A 26,503-nucleotide genomic window follows, 5' to 3' on the forward strand; every position below is an offset into this window, starting at 1 on the left:
GGTGCTTCAGCTGTTGTTTATTGACATACAGGTAGGCTCTATAGCAACAAGCCTGGAGGCAGCTGCAGTAGTGGGGGAAATGGAAGATGGGGGGTGGAGTGTTTGCAGCATCGGCTGGGTGGAGTGAAGGAAGAGAAGTATACGGTGCACAAGGGGAGGGAGGCTGAGGGGGTTGGAGAAGCAAGTAAGGGCCAGGGCCAGAGTCTACTTAAACTGGAACCACTGCCCCATGCCCTAAGGCCCCTACTCTTGATCACGGGCCAGGGCTGGGAATTCTCTGGATATCCATTTTCTACAGGAGCTGAATCGGGTATACAAAGGAAGGGAAGCAGGAGCTGTTGCCCTGTGTGTGAAGCTCTGGAGCCTCCAGTCCTGCCTGCATCCCTCCTGCATCCCCTGCTTGGATGCAGCCACGTGATGAGTGGCCCAGCTCTGAACTACCCGACCCAAGCAAAGTCTTAAAACCAGCCAGGTTTCACAGAGGTATTCATCTTCTTCCCTGGTGTCCCAGCCCACCAGTGCCACATTACAGCCCCAAGTGAGCACTACAAGCAATGCTGGCCTAACGGATGGTTTGGGGAAGAGGGGTGGGACAGGGGCTGGAGGAAGGGCTTCGGAGTCCATCATGGCACAGGAACTACACGCATGGTGTTGGTGAAGCCGGAACCAGGGCGCCACCCGGTCAGCACAATGACCACGTCTCCCTTCTTGAAGAAACCTCGGGCCTTTCCTGGAAGAAGAGAAGAGAGCTGGTAAATGAAAAATTAAGCCAAGAAGGTATACACTTGGGAGTTCAGTTCAGTCACTCAGTCGTGTCCGACTCTTTGCGACCTCATGAATCGCAGCACGCCAGGCCTCCCTGTCCATCACCAACTCCTGGAGTTCACTCAAACTCATGTCCATCGAGTCGATGCCATCCAGCCATCTCATCCTCTGTCATCCCCTTCTCCTCCTGCCCCCAATCCCTCCCAGCATCAGAGTCTTTTCCAATGAGTCAACTCTTCACATGAGGTGGCCAAAGTATTGGAGTGCCCCACAACTGAGGAAGGGCTGACAGGCCTTTACTTTCTTACACCACAAGGTGGCGCCAGGCTCACAGCCCAGGCAAAGGGAATGAGGGAGGCCTTGGTATTATTTCCTTATCACTCAGATGGCAGAGGTAGCAGGGACCTTTGGACATCATTTATTTTCTACTCAAGAAGGTGGAGAGCCCAGCCCAAGGTCACAGCTCACTGTTTCCTCTCATCCTGTGACATCCTACTTTTATACTGTGACAAAGGCCATTTGAGTACATAATCTAAATGTGTACTGGCCCCAAGTGTAGGAGATCTGGTTAATTTTATAGGGAAAAAAAAAAAAACCTCAATAATGAGCAAGTGCCAAAGAATGGACAAAGGTGATTATCCAGGATCCTTTGCTTTGGATCCCACTCCCAAAGAACGTGAGGTGAGAACCTGGGCTGCTCAGCCCCACACGTCAAAGGTCCTCTCCCTGCCCTGAGCGTAGCCCAGGACTCCAGGGACTGGGAAGGAACCAGAGAACATTCCTAGTGAGGTCAGCTCTTGCCCACAAAGGCTGGCATGTTCCTCTTTCAATAGGGTCTCAGAGAAGCCAGTGCTCTAGCACCTTCCCCAGCCCTCCACCGGGAGCTCTCTCTCCCAGACACGCACCAACATTCATGGCCAAGTTCACCCGGAGATCCACGTCCTCAGCCCAGGCCTCCTGCACTGGGTCCTTACACACCACAGGGAAGATGCCGCGGTATAGGTGGGCCTGGCGAGCTGTCTGGTGATTCCGAGTCACAGCAATGATGGGGGCCCGGGGGCGGTATCTGGCCACCTGATGTGCAGACCTGAGATGGGGTAGGCAGACAAGATGGTTAAACAGTCCCCTCAGGGCCTTCAGCAACAACTCACCCTGGAATCCAACTCTGCCAGCCTGAGGCTCTGACCATTTCAACATTTGCTCCCAAGACTGAGGTGTCCCATCACCCTGTATCTGCCATAGCATATTCTTTAGAGCTATGCTACCCTAAACCCCTCCTACAGGCCAGGGCCGCAGGATCATACTGACCCAGCATGGTCAGTCTTAGCCACTTACTCCACATGGCCCATACTTGGCAGACCCCCCACCATTCCCTGAACTTTCCCATTCTGGCACAGGGAAGCAGCCCTGTCCAAGCCCACCACACCCTTTTCTCTTGCTGCCAGCAACAGCTACAAGCCAAGCAGCATGTGAAGACCACCTGACACCTGACATCTGCAAAAAAAAAAACAAAAACCCAAACCAGGAGCAGAGACCACCAGCCTGCCTGGGAAATCTACAAGACAAGCCTTGCCTACTGCTGTGCCCTCTCCTGACTCCACATGACCCCCAGGCCCCTGAAATAGTCCCAGCAACTGGGCTGTAGAGCCCCAGAGTCAAACCTGAGTATCTAAGCGAGGCTGAGGATTAGAAATATAAGTGCTACCCAGAAGGCAGTACTAGGGGATGGAGTGTCAGCGGGGGAGGCTCTGCCTATGAAGGATCCCCTGGAGGGGACTGGGCCCCTTTAAACTCAAAGGCTGGATGCTTCCTTCAACACTGACACTGTACACTGGTAGGAGCTGGTGTCTCAGGAGTTGGAGGGGGCTGCTGGCAGGGGACCCGAGGCTCAGAAGGCAAGCTGTGAGGACACGCAACAGCTGTCAGGGAAACTTAAGCCATGTCACAGCAGAGGATGCCCTGCTTAAGGCCTGGCCTCCATACAAGGCTTTCTGAGGGAAGCAAGTGCTGAAGTCAGGACTCACTGAGAATGAAACCCCAGAAGACTGGACTAAAAATAGCCAAGTAGCAAAGGTTGGACCTTTTCACAAAGGTCAACCCTAACGGCTGGAGCTTTTTACCCTAAGCCCTCTACTGCGGGACTCGGCACACATCTTGTGTCCTGGTCCTAAAGGCAGTCCCAGCTGCTGCTCCTTGGCGTACGGGGGTGCCTGTCTGCTCCTCTCCACCTCCCTCCTCCAGGAAACCCTAGCTGCCCCAGGGAGGAGCAGCATACCCCCAGACCCAGGGAGCAAGGGGTATTAACTTGAGATCCTGGATTTGGAAGGGACTCAAGCCAGAGGCCAAGTAGAGGTCTCAGACTGGTTGCCTGGCCCGAGTGCCAGCAAGATAGCACAGTGACCTTTCCTAGGCAGCACCCACTTATCTGTGGGACTCAAAGACAGATGGGACAGGCACACCAACCAAATAGCACTGTCAGCAAACTGGACTTTTTTTGCAAACTCATTTTGCAAACTGGACTTTTTTAAAGAGCACTTAGCTAGAAGTAAAACTGGTGGTCCTTTCCTTTTTAAGAACAGCTTTTCAATATCAAATAACCACTTGTCCTCAGGCTACCTGTAGTTATCTGATTAAGTCTAGCTCGTTGTGAGGGTTAATAAAACTCGCTTTGGACCCACTAAGTGCCGCCTGGGGGGCTGGGTGGGGGAGGGGGAGGGGGCTCCTTCCCTGCAGGGTCCGGGGTGCAGGCAGAGGGGTCTTACCTTGGCTCAATGCCATCTGAGCACCGTGCAGTACACGCTCCCAGGACCCCCAAGGAAAGGGGCCACTGAGCGGGGCATTCCCAGGGACCTGCTGCCACCTCCTACCTGCCAGACTTGGTGAGGACGATTATGGCCCCACTGCAGCACTTGAAGGACGCCTCCACGGCCCCCACAGCGGCGGCTTCGGTGGGGTCGCTGGTAATGGGTGACAGGCGACGGAGCTCCTCGAACAATTGCAAATGGTAGATGGCAGCCTCTGCCTCACGGGCAATCTAGGGGCAACATCCGTCCAGAGGGACGAGGGGGACAGAGCTGTCAGAGCCGTGTCACACGGGACGGGGAGGGGAAGAGTTGCACAGACAGCTGGGGAGGAGCAAGTCCCTGGGTACAGTGGCCAAGAACAGCCCGATCACTGGAGGTTCTGAGCTGAGTGAGATCGAGACTTGCAGGAACCAGCCCCTCACCAGGTGCCTGTGACATGGCTGTGCCTTCTGAGCCGGAGGATCCTGTGGCCCTGTCCTGCCCTGACCTCCCTGGCTGGCTTCCTGCAGACGAGAGGAGCGTCCTAGGCTCAGGGCTGGGCCCTGGCTGTCGTCTAGAGTGGCTGGAGCAAAAGGCTGTTTATCCTACAGAGTTACCTGCCCTCGGGGCCCTACCTGCCAGACTCCGTGAGAACTATCAAAGCTGCTGCTAAACACTTATATGAAGCCTCCACGCTGCCCATGGCCATGGCTTCCATGAGGTCTGTGGAGTGACTTGAGGCTCGCGCAAGTTCTTCAAACAGCTTGCGGTGGAACATGGCTGCCTCAGCCTCACGAGCTATCTGTAAGGTTTAGAGGAGGGGAGGCAAGGAAGAGGGAAGAAGGAGGGTGGGGGGAAACAAACGAGAGACAACAACATGGAAAGACAGAATGGGGAATTAATGAGAGGAAGGTACCGTAGGTTAATTGGCTAAGTCTCTCCTTCAGGCAGATGCAAAGAGGCAGGGTGGTGAAAGCCTGCTCAGGGAGGTTCAAGCGTCAATGGCTACTGTTCCTCCTCCATCAGAGAGGAAACTGGTTCTTCCATTCTGGAAGGATCTCTTGATTTTGGTAGGTCTCCATGACTGGCGGTGGGGGTGAGGGAGACAATATGACGGCAGGCTCTAATGCCTCAGCATAGAAACATGCGGAGGCTGGGGTCCCTCCACGGCTCCCTGGCAGGACTCGACCACACTGCCTCATGACATAGCTCGCAGGAAGGAATAGGCCCCCCTCCTCACATGGCTGCCTGGTTACCACAGGGCTTCGTGCCTGGCCTCCTCCATGCACACATGGAGTGCTTGCTTGGCTTCAGACACAGAGATGCTGCCTGCCTCTCCAGTGGCCTGCGGCAGAAGCACATTGAGCAGCGCTAGAAAGCTGGGGTCAAAGCCAAGGACACGCAGCTTGACCACATTCTAAGCGGGCAGCTGGAAACTGGCAAGCTTGTAAGGGGCACAACGAACAGCCATGTGAAGAGTCAGGTGCCTGTGGAAGCACACAGGTAAGCTTACCAAGGCATTTGATTAAAATTGAATGATTAAAACACCCATGAGAAAGCCACTGTGTTATTCAGACCATCTTGCTCAGATAACACCAAGAATTAGAAAACTTAAGCTTTAGAGGGTTATAATGCAGTTATGAGCGTCTTAGACAATGATGGGTGAGGGAAGAATCAGTAACGCCATCTCATTAATCTGACAGGATGAGCCAATGAGTGGCTGAATTTGCTAGGTTAAAGGGTTTCTTCCTGCAAGAATGGAATGCATGCAGCCCAGGAGGACAGGGCACATGAACAGGAAAGAGAACCACAGCTGGTACTACCTAGCCCATAGTTAAGAACGTCAATTGCGTCAGTTACAGGAGAAAGCAGTGGACAGTTAAGAGGGGAAGCTATTGGCCAGTGTTAACTGGTGACACGGCCAGGAGAACTCACCTCCTGAATAGGGCCATGCAATCCCAGTCTCACAGTTCTAAGGTGTTTGTTCAAAGAAAAGATTGGGTTTGGAAAAACAGACATGCTTGCAGAGCCCGGAGTCTGGTTTAGTCTCTGACCCCAGGACAGGCCCCACAGGAACACCTGTCCTGATCTGCTAGATGTGTTCTAAGAGGGAATGCTGGCTTCAGAGTCAGCTGACCTGGGTCCAAACTCAAGCTCGATTATCATGTGCCCTCATCCATTAGAAGTGGGTTGACATTGACCTCACTGAGGTTAAGAACCTGCATGAGGTTCTTAGCAGACATTTTATAACAGCAGTGCAATTTAACGCAAAGGGTGTAATTAAACATATCCCATCTAATTCACTTCTTAGATAAGGCCTTGAGAGGTCCAATGATGTGCCCAAAGACACAAAGTCCCTACAGTCTAACGTGTCAAGGTCTCAGAGGCCGTGGGGCCACATGACTAAGCAAAGCAGTTATCGTTACAGTATATGTATATAATTCTATATGGAAACCCATAAACACTAACATCAACCACTCTAGAGGGGGCTGGTTCAAGGTCACTATCTCCCAGGAGAGAGGAAGTACTCACTGGGACAGGTGAGAAGAACCGTGAGCCTGCAGTGCATGAGCATCAGGACAGCAGTCATGTCACACAGGGGGTGGCCATCAGCCAGAAAAACACAGCTGTCCCAAGGGCAGACACTGGTCTCTACTGATTTCATTAGGGGCAAATCCACCCAGAACACCAAGGACAGACCAGAAAACATCTGTAGTCAAGATGTCTTGTTTCACCCCTGAGAAAGTATCCACTGTGACTGTCATGTCTTCTTTGGAAGCCACTTGAGCCTAATCACTTAGAAAGTGAAGAAGGAAAGGATGGTATCTAGTCCAGAGGTTTTTTGGGGGAGGATGCATTGGAGGGATGTCACACAAAGGGCCTGGGGTCCTTTGCTGGCTGGAAAATGAACAGGAAGGTTAAAGAAACAGTTTGCTGAGCTATACATTATCAACAGCCACCTAGGACCCTTGTGAAAGTCCATCTGTAGCGCTCGTTTCCCCAGGCCTGTGCTCCTCTTTAGGATGCTTTAGAGCAGAGGCAGCCAGGCTGTGGGACATGGTCCAGCAGAAGACCCTGGAAAAGCTAGCTCCCACAGGAGAATGAGGAGCGGCCACTAGGGCTCCTCCAGACACTCTCACCCCAGGGCCAGCTGGGATCAGCCAGCCTTCCACCTGCTTCTATTTGTGGGCCTGTAACCCCTCCCTTAAACCCCACTGCTAGGGTGAGTGCAACAGCTCAGCAAAGCAGGCGCTGCTGCAGGTACCATGCAAGGCCAGCTCACAGCCAAATCAGTGCAGGTGACAGCCTCCAGTGCAGGCCCAGAGGACCCCATCGGGGAGGCACTGGCTGGGACAGGTGGGGAATCAAAACGGAAGCCAAACACAGGCCAGCTGGGAGCAGGAGCTCTTGGACTTTTCCAGAACAGGGCAGAAGGGCTCAGGTCCTCTAGACTGTCCAGGGGGAAGCAGTACAGATATCCCCGGACTCAAGCAAGGGAAGGATTCACACCCCGAAGATGGGAGTGAACTGTGCTACGTGTGATGAAGGAGGCCGCCTCCAGAACAGAAGGGACTAGGAGATGGGTGTGGGCAGGAAGGCAGAAGAGCAAAAAAAAAAAAACATCAAAAAAGACACCCCCATGACTCCAGCACACACCTCCTCACTCTGCGTGTGACTTGGAGGACAATAAAAGATCGAGGGCACAGAGGGTGACACTACAAGGTGCCCCCATATGCTGGAGTTTGCCTCCACCCGCAGCGGGAGAACTTACCAGGTGCTGCATGCGGACAGCTTCCAGGGGGTAGTCCCCTTTGGCTGTCTCTCCGGACAGCATGATGCAGTCGGCTCCATCCAAGACAGCATTGGCCACGTCACTGCCCTCCGCCCGGGTAGGGCGAGGCTTCTTGATCATGCTCTCCAGCATCTGGGAGGGGACACAGTATTTGTGAGATGTGGCCTGGGAGGGCTTTGGACACAAGGTGACCCCCTGGAGAGCATGTATGTACAGAATCCAGCTTTGTGTAGGTGTGTGGAGGCAGGTGGGGGGAATAGGTTTGTGTATGATGTGGGGCAGGGTCCATGGGAAGAGACCAGGTAGCCTCCAGAGCTTCCTTGTACAAGGATGCACGCTCAGGGAGAGGCACACACCTGTGTGGCACAGATGACGGGCTTCCCAGCTCGGTTGCACCGACCAATCATCATCTTCTGGGCAAGGAAGACCTTCTCTGCAGGGATCTCAATGCCCAGATCACCACGAGCCACCATGATCCCGTCACTGGCTTCCAGGATCTCGTCAAACCTGACAGGCAAGTTGCAGAGACAGAGGTTATACAAACAGGGGCCTCGCGTACGGTGGCACAAAGTTTCCCGGGATTCTCTGACTTGGCCATTCTTGCACCAGGACAAGTACCCATGACATCATCACAGGGGTGTTCCAGCTGTCTCAGTCCCCCAAAGGGGCCAACAGTTCTGCTCGCTGGACTCCTTCAGCACCAGGATGGACACTTCACTGAGGGGAAGGGGAGGGGCCGGGGGGGTCTCCTCCAAAATCCCATGGGTTCACTTCCTCTCCATCTGTCTTTTTTCCCTTAACTTTTTATTTTATACTGAGGTATAGCTATTAACCATGTCTTGATGGTTTCAGATGCACAGCAGAGCGACTCAGCCATACACATATGTGCACCCACTCTCCCCTAGACCCTCCTCCCACCCAGGTTGCCATGTAACACCGAGCAGAGTTCCCTGTGCTCTACAGTAGTCCTTGTGGGTCATCCATTTTAAATACAGAAGCGTGTACAGGTCCATCCCAAACTCCCTGACCATTCCTTCCTCCCATCGTTCCCCTCTGGTAACCCTAAGTCCATTCTCTGTGTCCACCTGCATCTTATGAGGTCCCTCTTGAGGTGTCTCTACCATCTGCATTTCAGTCATCACTGCTGGGGCAGAAATGGAACCCAAGGTGGCTGACTGCTCTTGACACAAAGGTCCGTGGCCTCTTCCAGTCAAGGACACTGGAAGGCTGCTCCTTCAGAGGTCCCTCCCCAGTGTGTTGAAGGCACAAGAACATGGCCTTGCCTGGCCTGAAGCCAAAGTCAGCAGGTGCCCATGGCTCATCAGGATGGCAGAGGGAGGGCCCCGAATTTCCCCGTACAACGGACACAGACACAAAGCTAAGGATGGCAAGGCTGCAACAGTGGGCGGCACGGCTCCTCCCACTCTTCCCATGCACACACCTGACCCCTCATGTAAGCCTGGGCTGTCAGTAGGGAGGCCAAGCAGGAGTAGATGTCACCCAGCTGGCCTCACTCGTGTGGCTCTGCCTGGTGAGCACTGGGGAAGCAGTGGAGCAAGATTGGGACCACGCAGAACCAGAGGAAGACGGCATGTTTTCCCCAGGGAGGTGGATGCCACGCCAGAGCTGACCCAACCAACAATCCCACTGCTTGCCAAGAGAAGGAGCCCCCTCCTCCTGAGAGCCTGCTGTCTTTCCCCTTGGTGGCCCCCAATTCCAGCAAACGTAGCCAGTGTAGGAACACTACACACGGTTCTTGAGCCAGGGAGTGGTGGTGACCCTGTCCCTCTCCAGTGCTGCTCCCTGGAACAATGTCAAGGTGCTGGCACCCCAATCATCTGTGAAGCCTTTTTTCTCCCCTCTGAAATACCAATACCAGTATCAGGCGTGTGCACTAAGTCACTTCAGTTGTGTCTGCTTTTGCGACGCCATGGATGGTTGCCCACCAGGCTCCTCTGTCCATGGGATACTCCAGACAAGAATACTAGAGTGGGTTGCCATTCCCTTCACCAGGGGATCTTCTCAGTCCAAGGACAGAACTCACAACTCCTACACTGGCAGGTGGGGTCTTTACCACTAGGGCCATCTGGCAAGCCCACCAATGTCATAGGATATTCTGAGTCAGTGGGTCTGAAATAAGTTTGAGACGTTATTTCTAATGGGCAGGTGGCAGGCTACATATTGCTCTGCAGAAAGCTTGGTTGGGGCTAAAGGAGGCAGGGGACTTACCTCCGAACTCCCTCATGATTCTCGATTTTGCTGATTATCTTGATGTTCTTTCCTTTCTCTCCCAGGACCTTCCTGACTTCATGGACATCAGAAGCCTTGCGGATGAAAGACGCAAACACCATATCCACGTTCTGCTCCACCCCAAACTTTAGATCCTGGATGTCCTTTTCTGACACAGCAGGCAGGTCCACGGCAGCCCCAGGGAGGTTCACACCCTTCTTGCTGCCCAAGGAGCCACCGTTCTCCACCTCCGTCACCAGGAAGTCAGGACCTGTATGGAATGGAACAGGTTGGGGAGGCCGAGCCCTGGGTGCAGGTGTCCCCACCAGGAGGCAGGCTCTCCCCAGTCGAGAGAACTGGGAAGGGGCACGTGGTGGGTGGTGGAGCCACATGCCAGGGTTCACACTCCAATTCAACTGTGAGCAAGTCCATCAGCCTCTCAGTGTCTCAGCTCCACAGGGATGATAGTATCTACTCATTAGGTTGTTTCAAAATTTAAACAAATCTACATGTAAAGAAAGAGCTTAGAACACTGCAGATCACTTAAAGGTTAGCCATCATTCCCAGGCACACTGGAGTCCTATAGACACCATGTTAAGTGGATGAAGGAGGGAAGCAAATCTTTAAATAGTGAGGATGGGTAAAAGCGCTTCTCACCTGCTCTCCAGGAGTACAACTGAACTGGAGTGAAATCTGTTTTTGAGGATAGGAGTTTATTATAAAAGGAACTCCTGGGACTTCCCTGGTGGTCCAGTGTTTAAGAATCCACTTTGCAATGCATAGGAAGTGAGTTTGATCCCTGGTGGGGGAACTAAGATCCCACAGGCTGCACAGCCACTAAGCCCTCGAGCCATAAAAAAATGAGCCCATGTGCCACAGAGTCCAGTGTTGCAACTAAAGACCCCATGTGCTACAACTAAGACCCAACGCAGCCAAAATAAATATAAATAAATAAACAGATTATTTGAAAAAAGAAAGGAAGTCCTGAGACTATATAGATTCAGTCTCTCTGCCAACCAACCAACCTTCCTATCTTCTGGCAAGGAAATTAGAGATGGGAGCTGGTTTTAAACAATCAGACCGACTTCTGTCCCTACCTTTCTGCTTCACCAGCAGAGAAATAAGCCCATCATCCACGTAGATCTTGCTGCCCACATCCACCACCTTGCAAATGTTCTTGTAGTCCAGCCACAGGATGTTCTCGTCACACTTTTCCATGTAGGCATTGTCCAGGGTGATCTTCAGTGTGGCTCCCTTCTTCAGCTCCACCTCAGCGGTGCCGCTCTGCAGCAGACAAGAGAGTAAGCCACAAGTCCAAAGCTGGGCCTTCCTGGCAGGAGAACAGCTTTTTCCTCTAGGGAACCAGGATTAAATTTCAGTTGGAAGTAACAATAAAGCCTTTTCTAACTTAGTATATTTCAAGGAAATAACCCAAGAATAACCTGCAGTGTTTCAGTTATACTAAAGAGGAAGAGATAAGCTGCTCCCTAAAAGACTTGGAAGTAGATTTTGAGTGTAAAAGAGGTTTCTTTCTGGTACTGTTTCTTAGCAAAGCAGGTCAAAGGAAGACTTTCTACACTGATGGATAAAACTCTCCTTTATAGACCTAAACTTTGAGAAACGTGGCTTCTGGGCTTTCTGGTCCCCTATGCCTTCTCTCCTGCTTCTCCCCAAGATACTCACGCCCTTGATGAGCCCAGTTCGGATCTCAGGTCCTTTAGTGTCCAGGGCCACTGCCACTGGCCGATAGAGAATGGGGTCTGAAGCAAAGCTCTCCGTGGCTTCACGTACATTCTTGATGGTCTCTGCGTGGTACTAGGGGAAAAGAGGGGAGATGATAAGCTCCACATCTGTCATCTCACACAACGGGATCTAGGATTAGCACTGAAGCTGGTCACCAGGATTCTAGACCACTGCCTCCATCACCGAGCATCCTCTACCTGCTTACATCAACCTCCTCGCCTCTACTCACTTCTTGTCATCCCCGAGCACCAAGTTGAGCTCCCTGTGCTATACAGCAGATTCCTACCAGCTCTTCACCCACTTCTCCACCGCCATCATCCACTCTAAGGGCAAATCTTAGGAACTTTAGAATATTTACACCCATATCTTTAATGGTTTTTGGTGGCAACACATGTCAACATCAAAGAGGCTTGTTTCCTCCCCCTCCAGCCTCTAGGATTCAACAAACATCCTCAGCAAACAAAGCAGACAACTGGGGTAAAAGACCTTGTATCTGGATAATAATGCTCTGGCCACCAGAGTTAGAATGACAGATCTGACAATTCTGAGCTCTTCTCTATCGATTACAACCGCAATTCAAACTCAGTTATTTACTTCAGCTGACGCAGCCCAAGTTAAATATGTTGCTCAAGTCATGCAGGCCTGGTTCTAACAATCAGTTCCTCCAGTCTGATTAGAAAAGGAAACGGAACACGGAGAGGTAGGAATACGCTTCTCTGAACTAACTGACCTTTGCTATTTCTCACTTGCAACAAATCCTGGCTTCAGTCTCACCCTGGAAGCCCTTTCTCTTTCCCATTAGCCATTACTGTTTGACTAAAAAGGGACTCAGAGCCAAGATGGCAAAAGTTCCTAGTGCTATCAGTGTGACACTGCTGATAACACAGGATGTGGGCCTCATCCTTCAACCACCACCATCCGGGTGAGTGGCACCGGAGAATACGACACGTCTTGCCCACAAGAGCTGCCAAAAGCAGGGGCTGGAGACACTGTGGCAAAGCTGTCAAAAGACCAGATGCAATAAACCAAATAAACAAAACCAAAAAAAGAGATCAGATGGTAGATGTTCCTCTGTCTGAGTGAAGGACAGAAAGCAAACCCAATGTTCTGCTTAGTAGAGTATTAAAAACGGCCAAAAGGTGGAAGTTTGTCAAACTATAACTGTTTACATTATATAACTAATATTTCAGATCAGTTTCCAAAACTGATTCCAGGGGCAACATAACTTCATCCTGGTCAAAAACTTCAAATTAAACCCACAAGGGACTTCCCAGGTGGTCCAGTGGTTAAGACTCTGTGCCTCCAAGGCAGGGGCCCTGGGTTTGTTTGATCCCTGGTTGGGGAACTGAGATCCTGCCATACAGTGTGGAAAAAGAAAACAAATTCCAACTCTGGGAATAAGAGTCAAAGCACAGATAATCACCAAATGCTTCTTGTAGTTTAAAACACCAACTCCCCTGAGCCAGCCCCCTCCAACAGGTGCAGATACCACCCTCTCCCCCTGCCATTTCAGAGCTGGGTGGTATTATTTTACCAGATGGAAGAGGCCATAAAGCCTGGTTAAAGGTCAACTTCCTAAAAGCTATTTCTTATTTCTGCTCCTTCCCCTGCACACAGCAGACCCTGGCACAAGTCAGCAGGAGGGATCAATTGTGAATGGACCTTCACTGGTGTCTCTAGCTCTCTCTTTGGGCTAAGCACAGGCCTGCAGGAATGCCTAGTGACTGTTGCGGAGGACTCTTCACCTTTGGGGAATTAAGAATGCCATCTGTGGGCTTCTTAACCTGCCCCAGGGTGCCTGCTGAGCGCAGTTCCTCTGAACTTGGTCAGGTCCCTGTGACATTTGAAGGCTATAAGCTGTTTATGGAACATGGGGTAGGGAACCTACGAGGAACACTCTCATGTTTCCAGAAAGGAGGCATACAGTTCTTGGACTGCATTTACTGAGGCTTTATTTTTAGTTTAAACTTATCACCAACTTCCAAATGCCAGAGGGCAACCCCTTAACCCCTTGACCTTACAGGGCAGCATTTTCTTTATTCTGAACAGGAAATACAGAGTCCAAGAGAATCAAGAGCTTGCCTCCTCCACTAGTCTTCTATTGATGCCAGTATGAAATCCCATGGCACTGTTCCTCAGGCAGCCCACACACTCCTCAAAATGAGCTTGTTCCGATCTTGGGAATAGCAGCACAGTGGAGCACTTTCCAGTAGCTGTCACCTGGTCCCAGGGGCCAAGTCAGCTCATAAACAGCCCCAGTGCTAACATACTTCTCCCAGATCACTAGACAAGTGTGCTGACTTTATTTTAATGTCCCAGAACTCCTGGGAAGGGACAGGTTGGGAACACAATGTTGATGAAGTGGGGTACTACAAACCAGGACCCAGTCCTTCACTTGCAATAGTGGAAACCCTTCTCTGGGACCTGCCCCATTTATCATGGGTCTAAAATGAAAATAGGCAGAATAACCTGCAGGGTGACTTACTGGTTCATCATTGCAATTATGAGCTGTTATAGAAACCCTGGTGCAGAAGTGTCAAGCCCCATGGCTTAGAGGGGATTCCAGGAAAACCCTTCCATGCTTTCCTTATCAAAGGCTAACAGGGCACAGGTGTTGGGGAGAACCATGGCCAATGACAAAGCAGGTCATCTTTGCTTAAGGAGACTTGGCCACTTGAGATGTCAGGGATCTGGGGGGAAGAACGGTAGGGATGGGCTGGTGAAGACAACCTTCCCATTGATTCCCCACTTTTTCCTGCCTGGTCCACTGTGGCTAAATAAACACGGCATGCCCACCCTGTTTCCTACAAGCTGCCCAAGGGGCCACACCATCAAGGCTCACCTCGTGGGTTCCATGAGAGAAGTTCAAACGAGCCACATTCATTCCAGACTTAATCATCTCCTTCAATGTCTCCACTGCTCGTGAAGCTGGGCCTAGTTCAGAAAAAAACAAAACAAAAGTTTGAAAGTCATTAAATGTTCATTATCCAAAAGAGGATTAACACTTCAAGTGTGCTTCAGTTTAAAGAACTCTTAATAACCAAAGTAAAATGTAGCCAGCCCTGAAGCCCAGTCAGATGTCCAACTACAGCATTTTGGTTGAACAGAGCAAGTCCACAAGATCTTTCCTAGGTCTCTGAGATGCTCAGAGACAGTAAGAACTGCCATGGAAAACACCCTCTAAATTTTACCTTTAGCAGAACACATAAAGCATATGAATTCCTTCCTGCAAATTCCTATGAACTCAGTTTGAAGAAGGAAATGGCAACCCACTCCAGTATTCCTGTCTGACAAATCCCATGGACAGAAGGGCCTCATGGGCTACAGTCCATGGGTCACAGAGTTGGACAGGTCTGAGCGACCAAGTCCATGACGTCATTTCCCCTGAGAATCTCTCTGTAGCATCTTGCTCAGAACCCAGGTTTGCTACATTTAGTCTTTTGGGGGGAGAAAAGATCACTGTCTCAGGAAGCCCTTGTTTCAGGGGGAGTGGGCACCCGCGCTCACCGATGGTACAGATGATGCCGGTGTTTCGGGCCGTAATGGGCGGTGAGTCGATGTCCAGGCGGCACATGTGCTCCAGGAATGTGTCGGCCATGGCTGCGTGCAGCTGCTGAGTCTGAATGAAGGCCGTCCCGGCGTCGCTGTGGTGCTTCGACATGGCTTCTGATGTCTTGGGTCCAGAGGAACTGGAGAGAGTGTGATCTGCCTGAATGGCTAATATATAGCTTGGCACAGAAGCTGCTTCCTGCTTACACATTAACTCAACAAGCATGCTCTGTGCACAAGCCACAGGCAGCCCCGCCACGCTCTGGCTACGTGGGTGCTCAAGTCGGGCCATGGGCTCACATTATCATGAGCAAGTAGGAAAGACCCCAAAGAATAAGTCAAAACCACATTCCCAATGAATGTACTTCCCAGGTACATGTTAAGCACACACCTCCCTCACACTGGGATAATGTCTATCTTGACAACTCCCCTACTAATCCTGTAAATGGCACCATTTACATGCACTGCAGGAGTTTCCTCAAAAGGAAGTTTTGTCAAAATCTCTTGCCAATCTTCCAGGGATACAGACAACTCACCCCTAGCTTAGTACCATGGTCAATCTAGATCTTTTTGTGAAAAGCTGTCTCAAAGCTATAAACATCTGCTATGGGGTGTGGTACCCATACTCTCTCTTCACAGTCCCCACCCAAACCCAAAGTGACTTTCCTGGTCGTGGAGACCACTATTCAGGTAGCCTCCTAGTCCTGGAGTCCTAGGTTTCACTAACCCACAGGGACACATAAGTCCATTCCTCGATTCACCATAAGCTGGACAGTATGCCCCAGCCCACTGAGAGGCAAAAAAACCCATCCCTGGACAGGTAAGTCCAACCAGAACCAAGAATGCAAAATATTTTTTTCCCCAGGAATTAACTACATCTGGTACTTTCAGTCAGAAGGACTTAGGCACATTCAAAGCAATTTGCGTCAAACCAAGGATAACCACAATAGTCCTAGCCTGGCTCTAAAATTATTGCACTATGAAGAAATTAACACTGCTTGTCAAATCCTTTCCAGGCTGATCTTCTGACCCTCCACCCATTCCCTATCTAAGTCTGGAAAGCACACCACTCACAGTAACAAAGACCATCTGTTCCAGGTAATTAATCAGCCCAGGTCACAAGCCTGACCCAGGGCACAATGGTTCAGACCTTTATTTTTCCTCATTGCTGACTTTACAACTAAACTCAGTCAGTTAGTTAGCTGATTATAGACAAGAGACTTGAGAAGCTTCCAGGCAGTGTCTGAAGACTCATCAGGTAAGCACGTGAGCCAGAAACTTGCAGTCCTCATCAGAAACCTTTTTGCAGGTTTTCAGACCAAGGGCTGCTCCTTCTCAAATCCTGTGCCTAAGTGCTGCAGCCGAGGCACAAGAACAAGCCTTTCTTTTGCCCTGTCCCACCTCCTCCAAAATCTCAGGGCTCCAAACCAAGGCACCCCATCCATGTAACCCTTACTCTTTCCCCTCCTGCATCCTTGACTGAGTGGCCTCTCCAGGTGGCTGGGGCATAGCACACATCTAAACCCGCCTGACACTTTCAAAAAGTCTGGTGAACTTCAAGAAGCTCTGTGACCAGGTATTAAGTGAGGCTCCTACAAGCTGCTGAAAACCAGTAGCTATAGATCCCCAACTACACCTTTAAAAACAAGAAACTAAGACACCAGCCAACTATCCAACATGGCATATACACTGTTCCTTTCGATATGTATCTCTTAACTCCCCACAACATACCAGGTACCGAGACGAAAACAACATCCTCTCCACCAAAAAACAACATCCTTTCCTCCACGACCTAGTGGTTTCATATCTCTTAGCACCATGACCTTGGAGGTAGTCCGGTGTTTGCCAAATGATGTTTCAGAGCACCTATTAATGCCTCTGTGACAAATCGCAGTTATAGCTATGCCCCCTCCCCCACCAAATCTGAGAACTTCTGAATCACTGACAGGATGGCCTGGGCAGCCAAGGTCCCACCGTGCACTCAGGGTGGAAGCTGGGCTTACACAGTAGCACCCACTATTACTGCGGTGCGTCTGGCTGTAAAGGGAACACCACTGAAGAGATGGTTCCCTTGGTGGCATGCCAAGGCCACGGGAACACACAGGTCTCACTGAGGCCTTCAGGCAAATGGAGTCATCCAGTGTGACCTCAATGAGTGGGTTAAAGTAACTCTTCTTAAAAATCATCAGTTGGGGACCTCACTGGCAGTCCAGTGGTTAAGACTCCACACTTCCACTGCAAGGACCATGAGTCTGATCCTCAGCTGGGAAAGTAAGATCCCACTGCTGTGTGTGGCCCCCAAAAGAGGCATTAGTTGGATCGGCTCTAGACCTGAGATATTAGGGTCTCCTTGCAAAGACCCCCGAGTGGGGCCACTGATTATCGTGCCGTACCTTGTGTTCTCTGGGCTTGGGCTTCCGGTGACATAATGCTCTTTTTTTGACTCAGGGTGGCTCCTTGGCCCCACTTGAAAAGACTGCTCGGAGCTGAGAAAGGTTTGCCCTGCAGAGCTGTACAAGGATTAAGGTAAAAGCTGAGTGCAACTAAAGCTCTTGGGGGTAATGGAGAAATCACCTTAATAACCAGGTATCCAGGCAGTGGTAGTTCCTAGAGGTTCAGCTACATTATAAATTAATACACAGAAGTCACCCAAGAAAATTCTCAGGTAAAAGAGTTGTCAGTGGCTCCTTTGCAATGCTTTATCCCCTGCCCTATAACGTCTCTTTAAACCTTGGTTTACTAATATTTCACTATTGCCCCCCACCCCTTCTTTGGGAGGGGAGGCACTAAATTAAACATACATAACTGGACTGGAAGGATACCTACCAAAATATTATCAGCATATTATCTGTGTGGTAGGATTACAAGCAAATTTCTTTCTTCTCTTTACTAAAAAGTTTACTGATACTACTTTCATAAGAAAAATTCTAAATGTACCTCTTTCAAAAATGACACACTTACAAGCGTCCTGGTAAAAATGTTGGAATTAAAACAAAAGTGAAGGTCCTTGTACCATTATTCAACTGCCACTCTATGTACCTCAGGAATATTCTAAACATGGTAGAGGTAGAATAATGCATCTTGGGCCCTAGATCATAAACTCACAGCAGGATAGTTTCACTGACTAAGACGATCAACCTTAGGAATTCTCTGGTGGTTCAGTGTTTAGGACTCAGCGCTTTCACTCCCTGGGCCCAGGTTCAATGCCTGGTTGGCAAACTAAGATCCCACAAGCCACATGACACAGTGAGGAAAAAAGAAACCTGAGTCACTCTAACACAGCGGTTACCAAAGGATGGTCCGTGAGAGCAGAGCTTTCAAAGACATTATTTGCCTTCTTTAATGTGCTGGTATTTGTACTGATGGTGCAGAAGCAATGGGCAGGTAAAACCTTGATTCATCCAGAACTTCCAAGTTGGTGGGGAGGAAAGCTAATATGGTCCATAGGACAACTCTGTGCCCCAAATCTGAGTTACATGCCCAAATCCAACAAACTTATCTTCCTGTTTAGTCTGCCTTCAAGCATCAGAGCAAAATCTTTGTGACAAGGATATCCTGGTACAGAAGGGCTGCCTCAACAACAGGAGATGCTATCAGCAGATACAATTAATACACTCGGCTCAACCACTAGCCCTATTTCATTATCTCAGATTAAGCCTGAGGTCTACAAGCTCTGATCTTTTGCTCACCCAGGCTACTAAGTACAAAAATAACAAGTGAAATTTTACTTGCTATTTGAGTGTGTGTACCCACCAGCAATCCAAAAAAGCTGGTTTGTCAGCAAATCTGTCCAGATTCCTATGAGATCTCACCATGTCCTTAAAGTCCACTAGCAAACCAGAGACCTTGTCACCTGCCCAGGTCCCCAGCTGGGTTTCCATTCCCTCAAGCTTTGCCCTGAAGCCTCCCATGAGACTCTTCTCCAGAGCACAAGCTGCCCATCCCCACCTAAAACACCCCCTGGACTCTCCCCCAGCCTCAGCCCTGGTTTCTCAGGGCCAGCTTCTGGGAAGAGCTCCCCCACCCTCAGGCTAGCCACTGGGACAGTGCCTGCCAGCACACGTTGTCCAGCTCATGCCAGTCTGGCTCATTCCTACATCCTCCTCCTCAGGAGGCACAGACATGCAGAGCCAACCTCCAGCCAGCAGTGGAAGCTGGGCATCTCCACTGATGGCAGCAAATGCCATGCCCGGGTACGGGAACCTGAATCTTGAGCCCGAGCCCCTGCTGTAGCATCCTCCTCAGAGACATTTCTCCTCTGTGAGAAACAAGACACCATCAGAGGCCTGAGAGCAGTTGAAAGGACTGAGAGCAGGCACAAGTGGCAGCTCAGCTCCACGGGCCCCAGCTCCGACCTCTCCTTTCCAAGTGGCTCCTGGTCTTCTGAAGCCACAGTTCTGTTCATGCCAGACACAAGTCTTGGATCACTCCTCAGAAACCAGGGGGTAGAAACCATAAAAGAAAAACTACCCAACACGTCACTGAGAGCCAGTACTGCTGGCAGGGTGTGCTGGAAGGACTCACGCTTCACTCCACTGATTCGAGTTTCCCAAAAGCCCACATCATTCTGCCCTAGAAAGCCAGCTTGGCCTGTGAGCCCACATCTGCATAAGCCAACCTTTAACCTATGTGTGCTCTGATGCCAATCTCACTACACAGGCTGACTCAATGATGATGGCACCTGCTGCCCACAATTGTGACACCAATTTGCGATCTACATCTCCACGTTTCCAAGCCAGCATGGAGGTCTGATTCCCAAATCTTTGGCACACTAACAACCATTAGAAAGTTTTCATCACAGTATGTTGGACAGGGACTTTCCTGCTAGCCCAGTGGCTAAGACTCCGAGCTCCCAATGCAGAGGGCCCAGGTTTGATCCTCGGTCAGGGAACTAGATCCCATGTACCGCAACTAAGACCTGACCCGGTGAAATAAATAAATATTAAAAAAATGCTGGACAAGGCATTCAGGTCAGTCTGCTTTCTAGGAGCTCTGTTAGTAGACGATGGAGCAGAAAAATATAATTCCCAAGACTGGCCCTTATCTGACAAAGGCAGCGACAAAATCAAAATGGGTGCCAGGCCAGCCACAAAACCTAATAAGGTCCAGAATGAATTCTCAGCTGTTCATCCTATTTGTTGTTGTGGGTCGGTCGCATCTTACTCTTTTGCGACCCCATGGACTGTAGCCCACCAGGCTCCTCTGTCCATTCAATTCTCCAGGCAAGAATACTAGAGTCGTTGCAACTTCCTACTCCAGGGAGTCGGGATTGTCTCCTGAACTGGCAGATGGGTCCCTTACACTGAGCCACCTGAGAAGCCCTTCATCCTCCTACACAGTTAGAGTAATGATAACAGTATATACGCGTATGGAGTGGGGCCAGGACAAGCAGTTCTTAGCTAAGAGATGGGAATATTAAGTCCGTTCTCTCAACAGGTCCCATAACAGAAAGCAAAGTCTGGTGTTACCATGTTACACAAAACAAAATGAGCCCACTGTAGGTTTAAGTAAAATTCCCTCGCTCTTTTATTCAGGGTTAGAACTAAGTGACTTAAATATTATACCTAGGAGCCCAAGGTCCTATTTCAAATCTGAGTGTGCAATAGGGCACAAAAGCTGATGCTAAACGAGCCCACTCCTATAAGGACCACTCAACTCCAGGGCAGGAAGTCCTGAGTCAGAGAAACTGCTACCATTTCAAAAGCTGAGGATTTCCTGGTTCGATCAGATGCCCAGAGAAGAGACCTGGTTTCAGTCTGAAGGAGGAAGTGGAGACAAAGCTTTTGCTGAGTTGTGCTCCTTACTAAACTTAAAATTATGAGACAGTGCTTCAGGGCGTAAGACTGACACTCTGGAAGCACCAAGGGACCTGGGACCCTGATTCAGGATCCTTCCAAGTCAGGTACAACACCAGGGGAGGGATAGCCTCAGAAAAGGGAGGCCTTGGCTCAGTACTTAGAGGAGGAGCTGCCCTGAATCAATTATAGCTGCAGGGAGAAGAGGAGGGGATGGGAGGAGAAAGGCATGCCAGATCTCCCGAGCACTGACCTACTTAGTATGCCTGGTCTCCCTACAGTGACCACCATAGGTTTGCTTCTGTTTTGAACTGAAGGAAGAAACATTAACATCTATATTTCTGCCACCCAGAACTGACCATTAATATTATCCAAGGAATTCCCTGGCAGTCCAATGGTTAGGACTCCACACTTTCACTACCAAGGGCTGGGTTCAAACCTGGTTGGGGAACTAAGATGCTGTGAGATATGGCCAGAAAAAAATTGTTCTTAATCCAGATTTTTAGACTTAAAATTACCATTGTATCCAATTCATTTGTCCTCCATCCCCAGGTGGTTCCTCCAACCCTTTCACATCACATCCTAATACCCAACCAAGGTCATGAATTTTCTATCCTTATAGTTCATCTAAGGGTGTCTGTATCTCTATTCAACACTATGATACTGCTGCTTCTATAATACGCTAAGTAATACACTGAAAGGCATTATCAAACAACTTGCTTTCGCAGCATATTTAAGATCTATCCAGTTGGCACACAGCTCTAGTTAATTCATATGAACTGCTATACTAGCCCAGTGTGTGACTAGACTATTTCTGTATTCCCTCACTGGTTGACCATTTTCCCACTAAACCCAATTTTTCCTCATTAATCAACACTATAATATTTCTCCTAGTACATGCCTCTTTGTGCAGGTGTGGCTTCTATACCAGAGGTGTATTCCTGGGCCACAGGGTATGCTTGCTTTCTGTTTTACAAAATAGTGCTTAATTGCTCTCCAAAGTGGTTACATTAATTTACAACCAACCAGTCAAGTGAGTTCTTGCCTTCCCACACCTTTGCCAACACTTGACACTGTCAGACTCTTACAACGTTTGCCCAACTGATTGGTGATGTGTTCATCTGCTCTTTGACGAAATAACAAGAGGGATATCAGATATCAGGATAGTTTTCTTTTGAGTCTTTGCTTTCCTGACTCTTAACCAGACTAAAACTTCAGTGCTCCTCCAAAACGTTGTATGGCTTGGTCTCATATGCCATGACTGCACTCATCACCTGAGAAAGGGGTGATGTGACACCAGTCACCTACAGTTAAATATTACCTGTTGGCTGATTAAATGTTTGGAAGGGCTGGGGCTCCTTTCAGATAATTTTTATAAGGAAAAAAAAATTTTTTTTTTAATATAAACTGCCATCAGCCGAGCTGGTCCATACTCTGAAATGCCACGAACAACAACCCTGTCATAGCTAGTCTTGGTATCTCCCCGACTAAAGCCCTTGTCTGACTTCCAAACAGCTTGCTGGCGTCAGGAAAGAGCGGCTTACGGGTCCCCAGGAGTTTTGCCTATAGGGAGAAGTGGGGGAGGGGAGTCACAGAGGCCACCAGAAGTACTGAAGCCTGGCTCTCCCTCCTACGTGTGGACCGGCACAAACCAATATAGGAAAAACGGCTGCAGGGGTGGGGTTGCACCACTTGGTGGCCCTGCCCACCTCCCCTCCTAAGCGGAGCAGTCATAGGAGGAGGTCCAAAGGTTCAGCAGAGTCTGCACACACTGCCACTCACCACCCATCCTGGCTCACCTCCCCCAAAACAGCTTCTTCAACAAAGCCCCAAATAATCAGCCTATTCGTTTATCTAGTCCTTGGCTAGTTTGTGGTTAAAGAGAGAGAGAGAGAAAAAGCAAGTTTTCAAAAAGTATGGTAGAATTAAGAATGGTCTTCATTGGGAATTCCCCAGTGGTCCAATGGTTAAGACATTGCACTTTCAATGCTGAGGGCCCACGTTCGACCCCTGGTGGGGAAACTAAGGACCCACAAGCTGTGACACAAAGCAACGCCCCCCCCCACCCCCGCAAAGAGTAGTCTTCATTTAGTTCTATCTGTATCAGAACTGAAGCTTAAAGTGATGATTCAAGGTCCCATAGGACTGGTCACGAAATAAATCACTTACATATCTCACAAGACCCTCACTCAATAGTGTTGCAAAACAACTCTGCTCCCATGGATGCCTCATTCCTGTGGTGCACCAGTTAACTGGGATTTGACTGTGGACATTCCAAATGATTCAGAAATAAAGTTAATGTCAAATGAGTCATTTCCCCCCACCTTCACCTCAGTCTTAGCTTTTAGCCAAAATAACACACCCTTACTTGCCTTCATAAAACCTGAAGACAAATATTTAAAAACTCCTGTAGACTTGCATTACAAGTCTGTAACGTAAGAGTTGCATGTTTTTCAACGTTCCTGCTCTCAAACACTTCTCCATTTCTTTCACTGCCTCAACATTAAGAAATAAGCAGTTTTAAGAAATAAAATGGCATTTCCCGTGACCCAACATTAATGTCACAACACTCAGGGCACATAAGCACCTCCCCTTAGGTGTTAGCTCTGTTTGGAGTAACAGCTACCAAACTTGCCAAGTCACTGGGGCTGCAATTCCTAAAGACCCAATAATGCTTTTGGTTAAACTGTGAACACTGAAATTATTTACTTCTAATGCAGTGCTTAAAATGAGAGCAGCTGTCCTATATATGACTAATGTCCCTACATTTTGGCTCCAGTCTAGTAATGCAGAAATGAGTTCAAGGACATAATCTTTAAGTCATCATTATTCATCTTCCCTACAATGCTTATTCCCAAAAGGGTTGCCACATCCATCGCACAAGGCTCAGGACAGGTGTGCAGACTATCTCTGGGGCCTGAGGCTCTGCCACGTGGCATTTAAGCACTGTCCAGAGAGCCTGGGGACCTCCACCATCCATTTGTCACCTAGCTGAGGCACTTTTAATTGGGAAGAATGCATACTTCATTATTTGACTCACTGAAAAGGGAGAGGAGATTTTTAAGTCTGCAAAGACCACAGTGCAGTTTCCCCACTCACCCAACGAAGACAGTTCTCTTAAAAGCAGAAAAATTCAAAGGTTGAGTCATCTTCCCTACATCCTCCCCCACCCCACCCCCCCCCAGAGATCTGGTGAGGTGTTACATACTCCTCCCCTCAGAACAGGCCCCCCTGCATTCCCAACAGCATCCTCAGGCAACCTGAGGGTGAATTATTTGCTAACAATGACTAGAGTCCTGACCTAGGGCCTTCTCTATATCCCAGGGAGTGGCCACACCCTGCATACAGCCAACAAGGAGCTACTGTCCTTTGCCTCTTATCTTAATCTCACACCAGCTGGTTGAGCAAATCCCAGAATGCTACCTGGAGCAGGTGCCAATAGAACCTGAAGATTTTGGTCTTAGGTTTGCAAGTTTGTTTCTAATCTTAATAGCCAAAATCTATAATACAGGAGGCTGAAAGCCATCTCCCTTCTTGCCTTCCTTTGGCTAGAGAACCAAAGAGCCCCTGTTGCAAATGGAGAGCAGCAAAGTAACATTGTTAGTTACTTTGCCAACACTGCAGCAGGATCCCTGAGCGGACTGGTTTCTAGGAGATCTCTGGTATTTACACAGAGCCTGACTCCCAAAGATGAACTGAGTCTGTGTTTTGGGATGGCAGCAAGAAGAGGAGTGCTTGAGTTCAATTATGGATGAAGTCATTGGGCTCACTGTGACCAAAAGAATACATCTGGGGGCATCTCACCAGAAATTAAACACTGCACCCAATACTCAATATGTATCTATGTAAGTGTGTATATAGCGACCCACCCTTTTAACAACCAAGATGAAAAAAGTTACAATTTTCACATGGGAAACTGAGGTCCTGAGTCTGAATTCCCTCTATTATTCATATCAGTATGTAATGAGTTAAACCTGATTCTGAAAGCCTGTTTTCATCTTCCCACTGCCTCTGTCCGTCACGGACCTCAGTTATCAGGCTCATTTGTACGGGGAAGGATCAGTGTTCTGGGTTTGAAGAACACAGATAAGAAGCCAAGGGATGCCAACCCATTACTGGGTCTTCAAATAATCTTCAGACTGGAAGGTGCGTTTCCGCTTCATCAAACCCCGTGTGATGACACCTGGTGAGGCCTCCTAAACCCAGACAGGAAGTGCGTACCCTCCACGTGTGGAAGCACGTGTGTACCTTTTCACGGCACTTACAGTGGTAACTTTTACATTCGTTTGCTAATCAGACTGAGTTCCGTAGGCTAGGACGATTTTAGTCATCCTGGTCTGGTCTCCACAGCCCTCCCCCAAACAACTCTTTATACGAGTTTTTATTGAATGAGCGCATGTACGTGGCACCAAGCTCTTTCTACTCTCCTCCAACCCGCGGCCTCCGCGCTCTACAATCGGGCGCATCTGTTAAGCAACGCTGTTAAGTAACGTGAAGCAGAGGCAGGGAGCCAGGTGAGTGCCTCGAACTCGAGGAGGCCTCTGAGCAGCATCCAGAGGCTTGGCGGGCCGGAGATGATGCTTGGTCGGTAACGGGCCCGAAGGTCAGTGTTTCGTGATGCCGAGGAGCGGGCGCGGCAGGGCGGGTCCGGCGCCGCTACGTGCAGCCCCGCCTCGGCGGGATGGAGCCCGGGACACCGCGCACCGCCCCCCCCCCCGCCCCCAAGGCCCCCTGGAGCAAGCGGAGCGCAGCGGTCGCACTATCGTATTCTGGGCAGCACAAAACAGGAACGCGCCACTGGGCAGCCACCCTTTCTTCCTTTGCATTGGGTTAGATCAAGGGTTATGTAACCTAACTGCTCCTCCGGCCGCCACTGCATCCATCTCCGGGTCGCCTGGGAGCCAGCCTGCCCATCCGCAGACCGCTGCACTTCGGGAGCTGACCCCGGAACTCCAGCCCAGGGCTGGGGAACTATGATGGAGAAGGGGGGCAGGAGATGCGAGGCCGAGGGGCGGGGACGGGAGTGCAGGCGGACGTGACCAGAACAGAAGGGGAGGGGCGAGGAGGCTGGTGGCGCGAAGGAAGGTGCGCAGGAGAGGGATGCGCTGGAGCGACGTGACCAGAGAGGCGGGGGAGGGGCGGGAGCCAGGGCGTGAATGAGGGTAGGTACAAGAAGGGGACAGCAGCTGAATGGAGGAGAAACAGGGGAGCGGAGCTTGCGGACTTTCAAGGAGAAGTTACAGAAAGCATCAGAATGAGGGGGACATAGGTTGAAAACAAGAAGCGAGTATTAAGGATGATGGGAAAGGGACGGGCATAGGAGCAGAGTGGAAATGGGGGAGACTGACGCATGAAAGAAAACTATCAAATTAGGAGAATAAAGGGAGGAAGACGAGAGCGAGACCAGATAGAGGAGGGAGGAATAGGGAGGTGAGAATGGGACCAGAATGGGGATGGGAGATCAGGGACTGGGGAAAGAAAGGGGCTGGCTGACCCATCTGCCTTCGGAAGAAGCGGGAGCTGGGGGATTTGAAGGAGACCCTAGGCACAAGCAGCCTTTCTCCTCTTTTCTGATCCCAACCGGGTGAGCCCACGATGCCGCGGATCCTGCGCCATCCTGAGTGCGCAGGCGGGCCAGCATTCCGCACTGCCCCGGGAGACGGAGCCCCGGTGGGGACGGATGGCCCAGTCTCTCCCCACGCTCACCTCCGACGTGGTCCGGCTCGGGATGCGCGGCTACTGCACACAGGTCCGGGGGCTCGCGACGCGTCGCTCCAATGCGGGGATCCGCTGCCTTAGCCTCAAGGTTATCCCGACTGTGGGTCGCCGCAATCCCTCCGCCGCCC

The 26,503-nt window shown here is 50.1% G+C and overlaps 1 protein-coding gene across 4 annotated transcripts; it reads right to left on the bottom strand.

The window, feature by feature from the left end:
• Window positions 1–26,468, bottom strand: PKM (pyruvate kinase M1/2). Of its 4 annotated transcripts, none has more exons than XM_061430269.1 (11): window positions 26,364–26,468; window positions 14,821–15,002; window positions 14,156–14,247; window positions 11,254–11,385; window positions 10,668–10,854; window positions 9,571–9,841; window positions 7,698–7,848; window positions 7,321–7,473; window positions 3,633–3,799; window positions 1,671–1,852; window positions 1–730 (listed from the first exon to the last, which is right to left on the bottom strand). In XM_061430269.1, exons 2-11 carry the CDS (start codon window positions 14,972–14,974, stop codon window positions 624–626), a joined length of 1,596 nt encoding a protein of 531 aa, XP_061286253.1. In that variant the 5' UTR covers window positions 14,975–15,002; window positions 26,364–26,468; the 3' UTR covers window positions 1–623. The 4 variants fall into 4 exon arrangements, with proteins under 4 accessions (XP_061286253.1, XP_061286252.1, XP_061286254.1 ...); XM_061430268.1 differs by lacking the exon at window positions 3,633–3,799 and adding an exon at window positions 4,184–4,350; XM_061430270.1 differs by lacking the exons at window positions 3,633–3,799; window positions 26,364–26,468 and adding exons at window positions 4,184–4,350; window positions 17,256–17,549.
• Window positions 26,469–26,503: the final 35 nt, after the last annotated feature.

Source organism: Bos javanicus, chromosome 10 (genome assembly GCF_032452875.1).
Source record: "Bos javanicus breed banteng chromosome 10, ARS-OSU_banteng_1.0, whole genome shotgun sequence".
Lineage (NCBI taxonomy): Eukaryota > Metazoa > Chordata > Mammalia > Artiodactyla > Bovidae > Bos > Bos javanicus.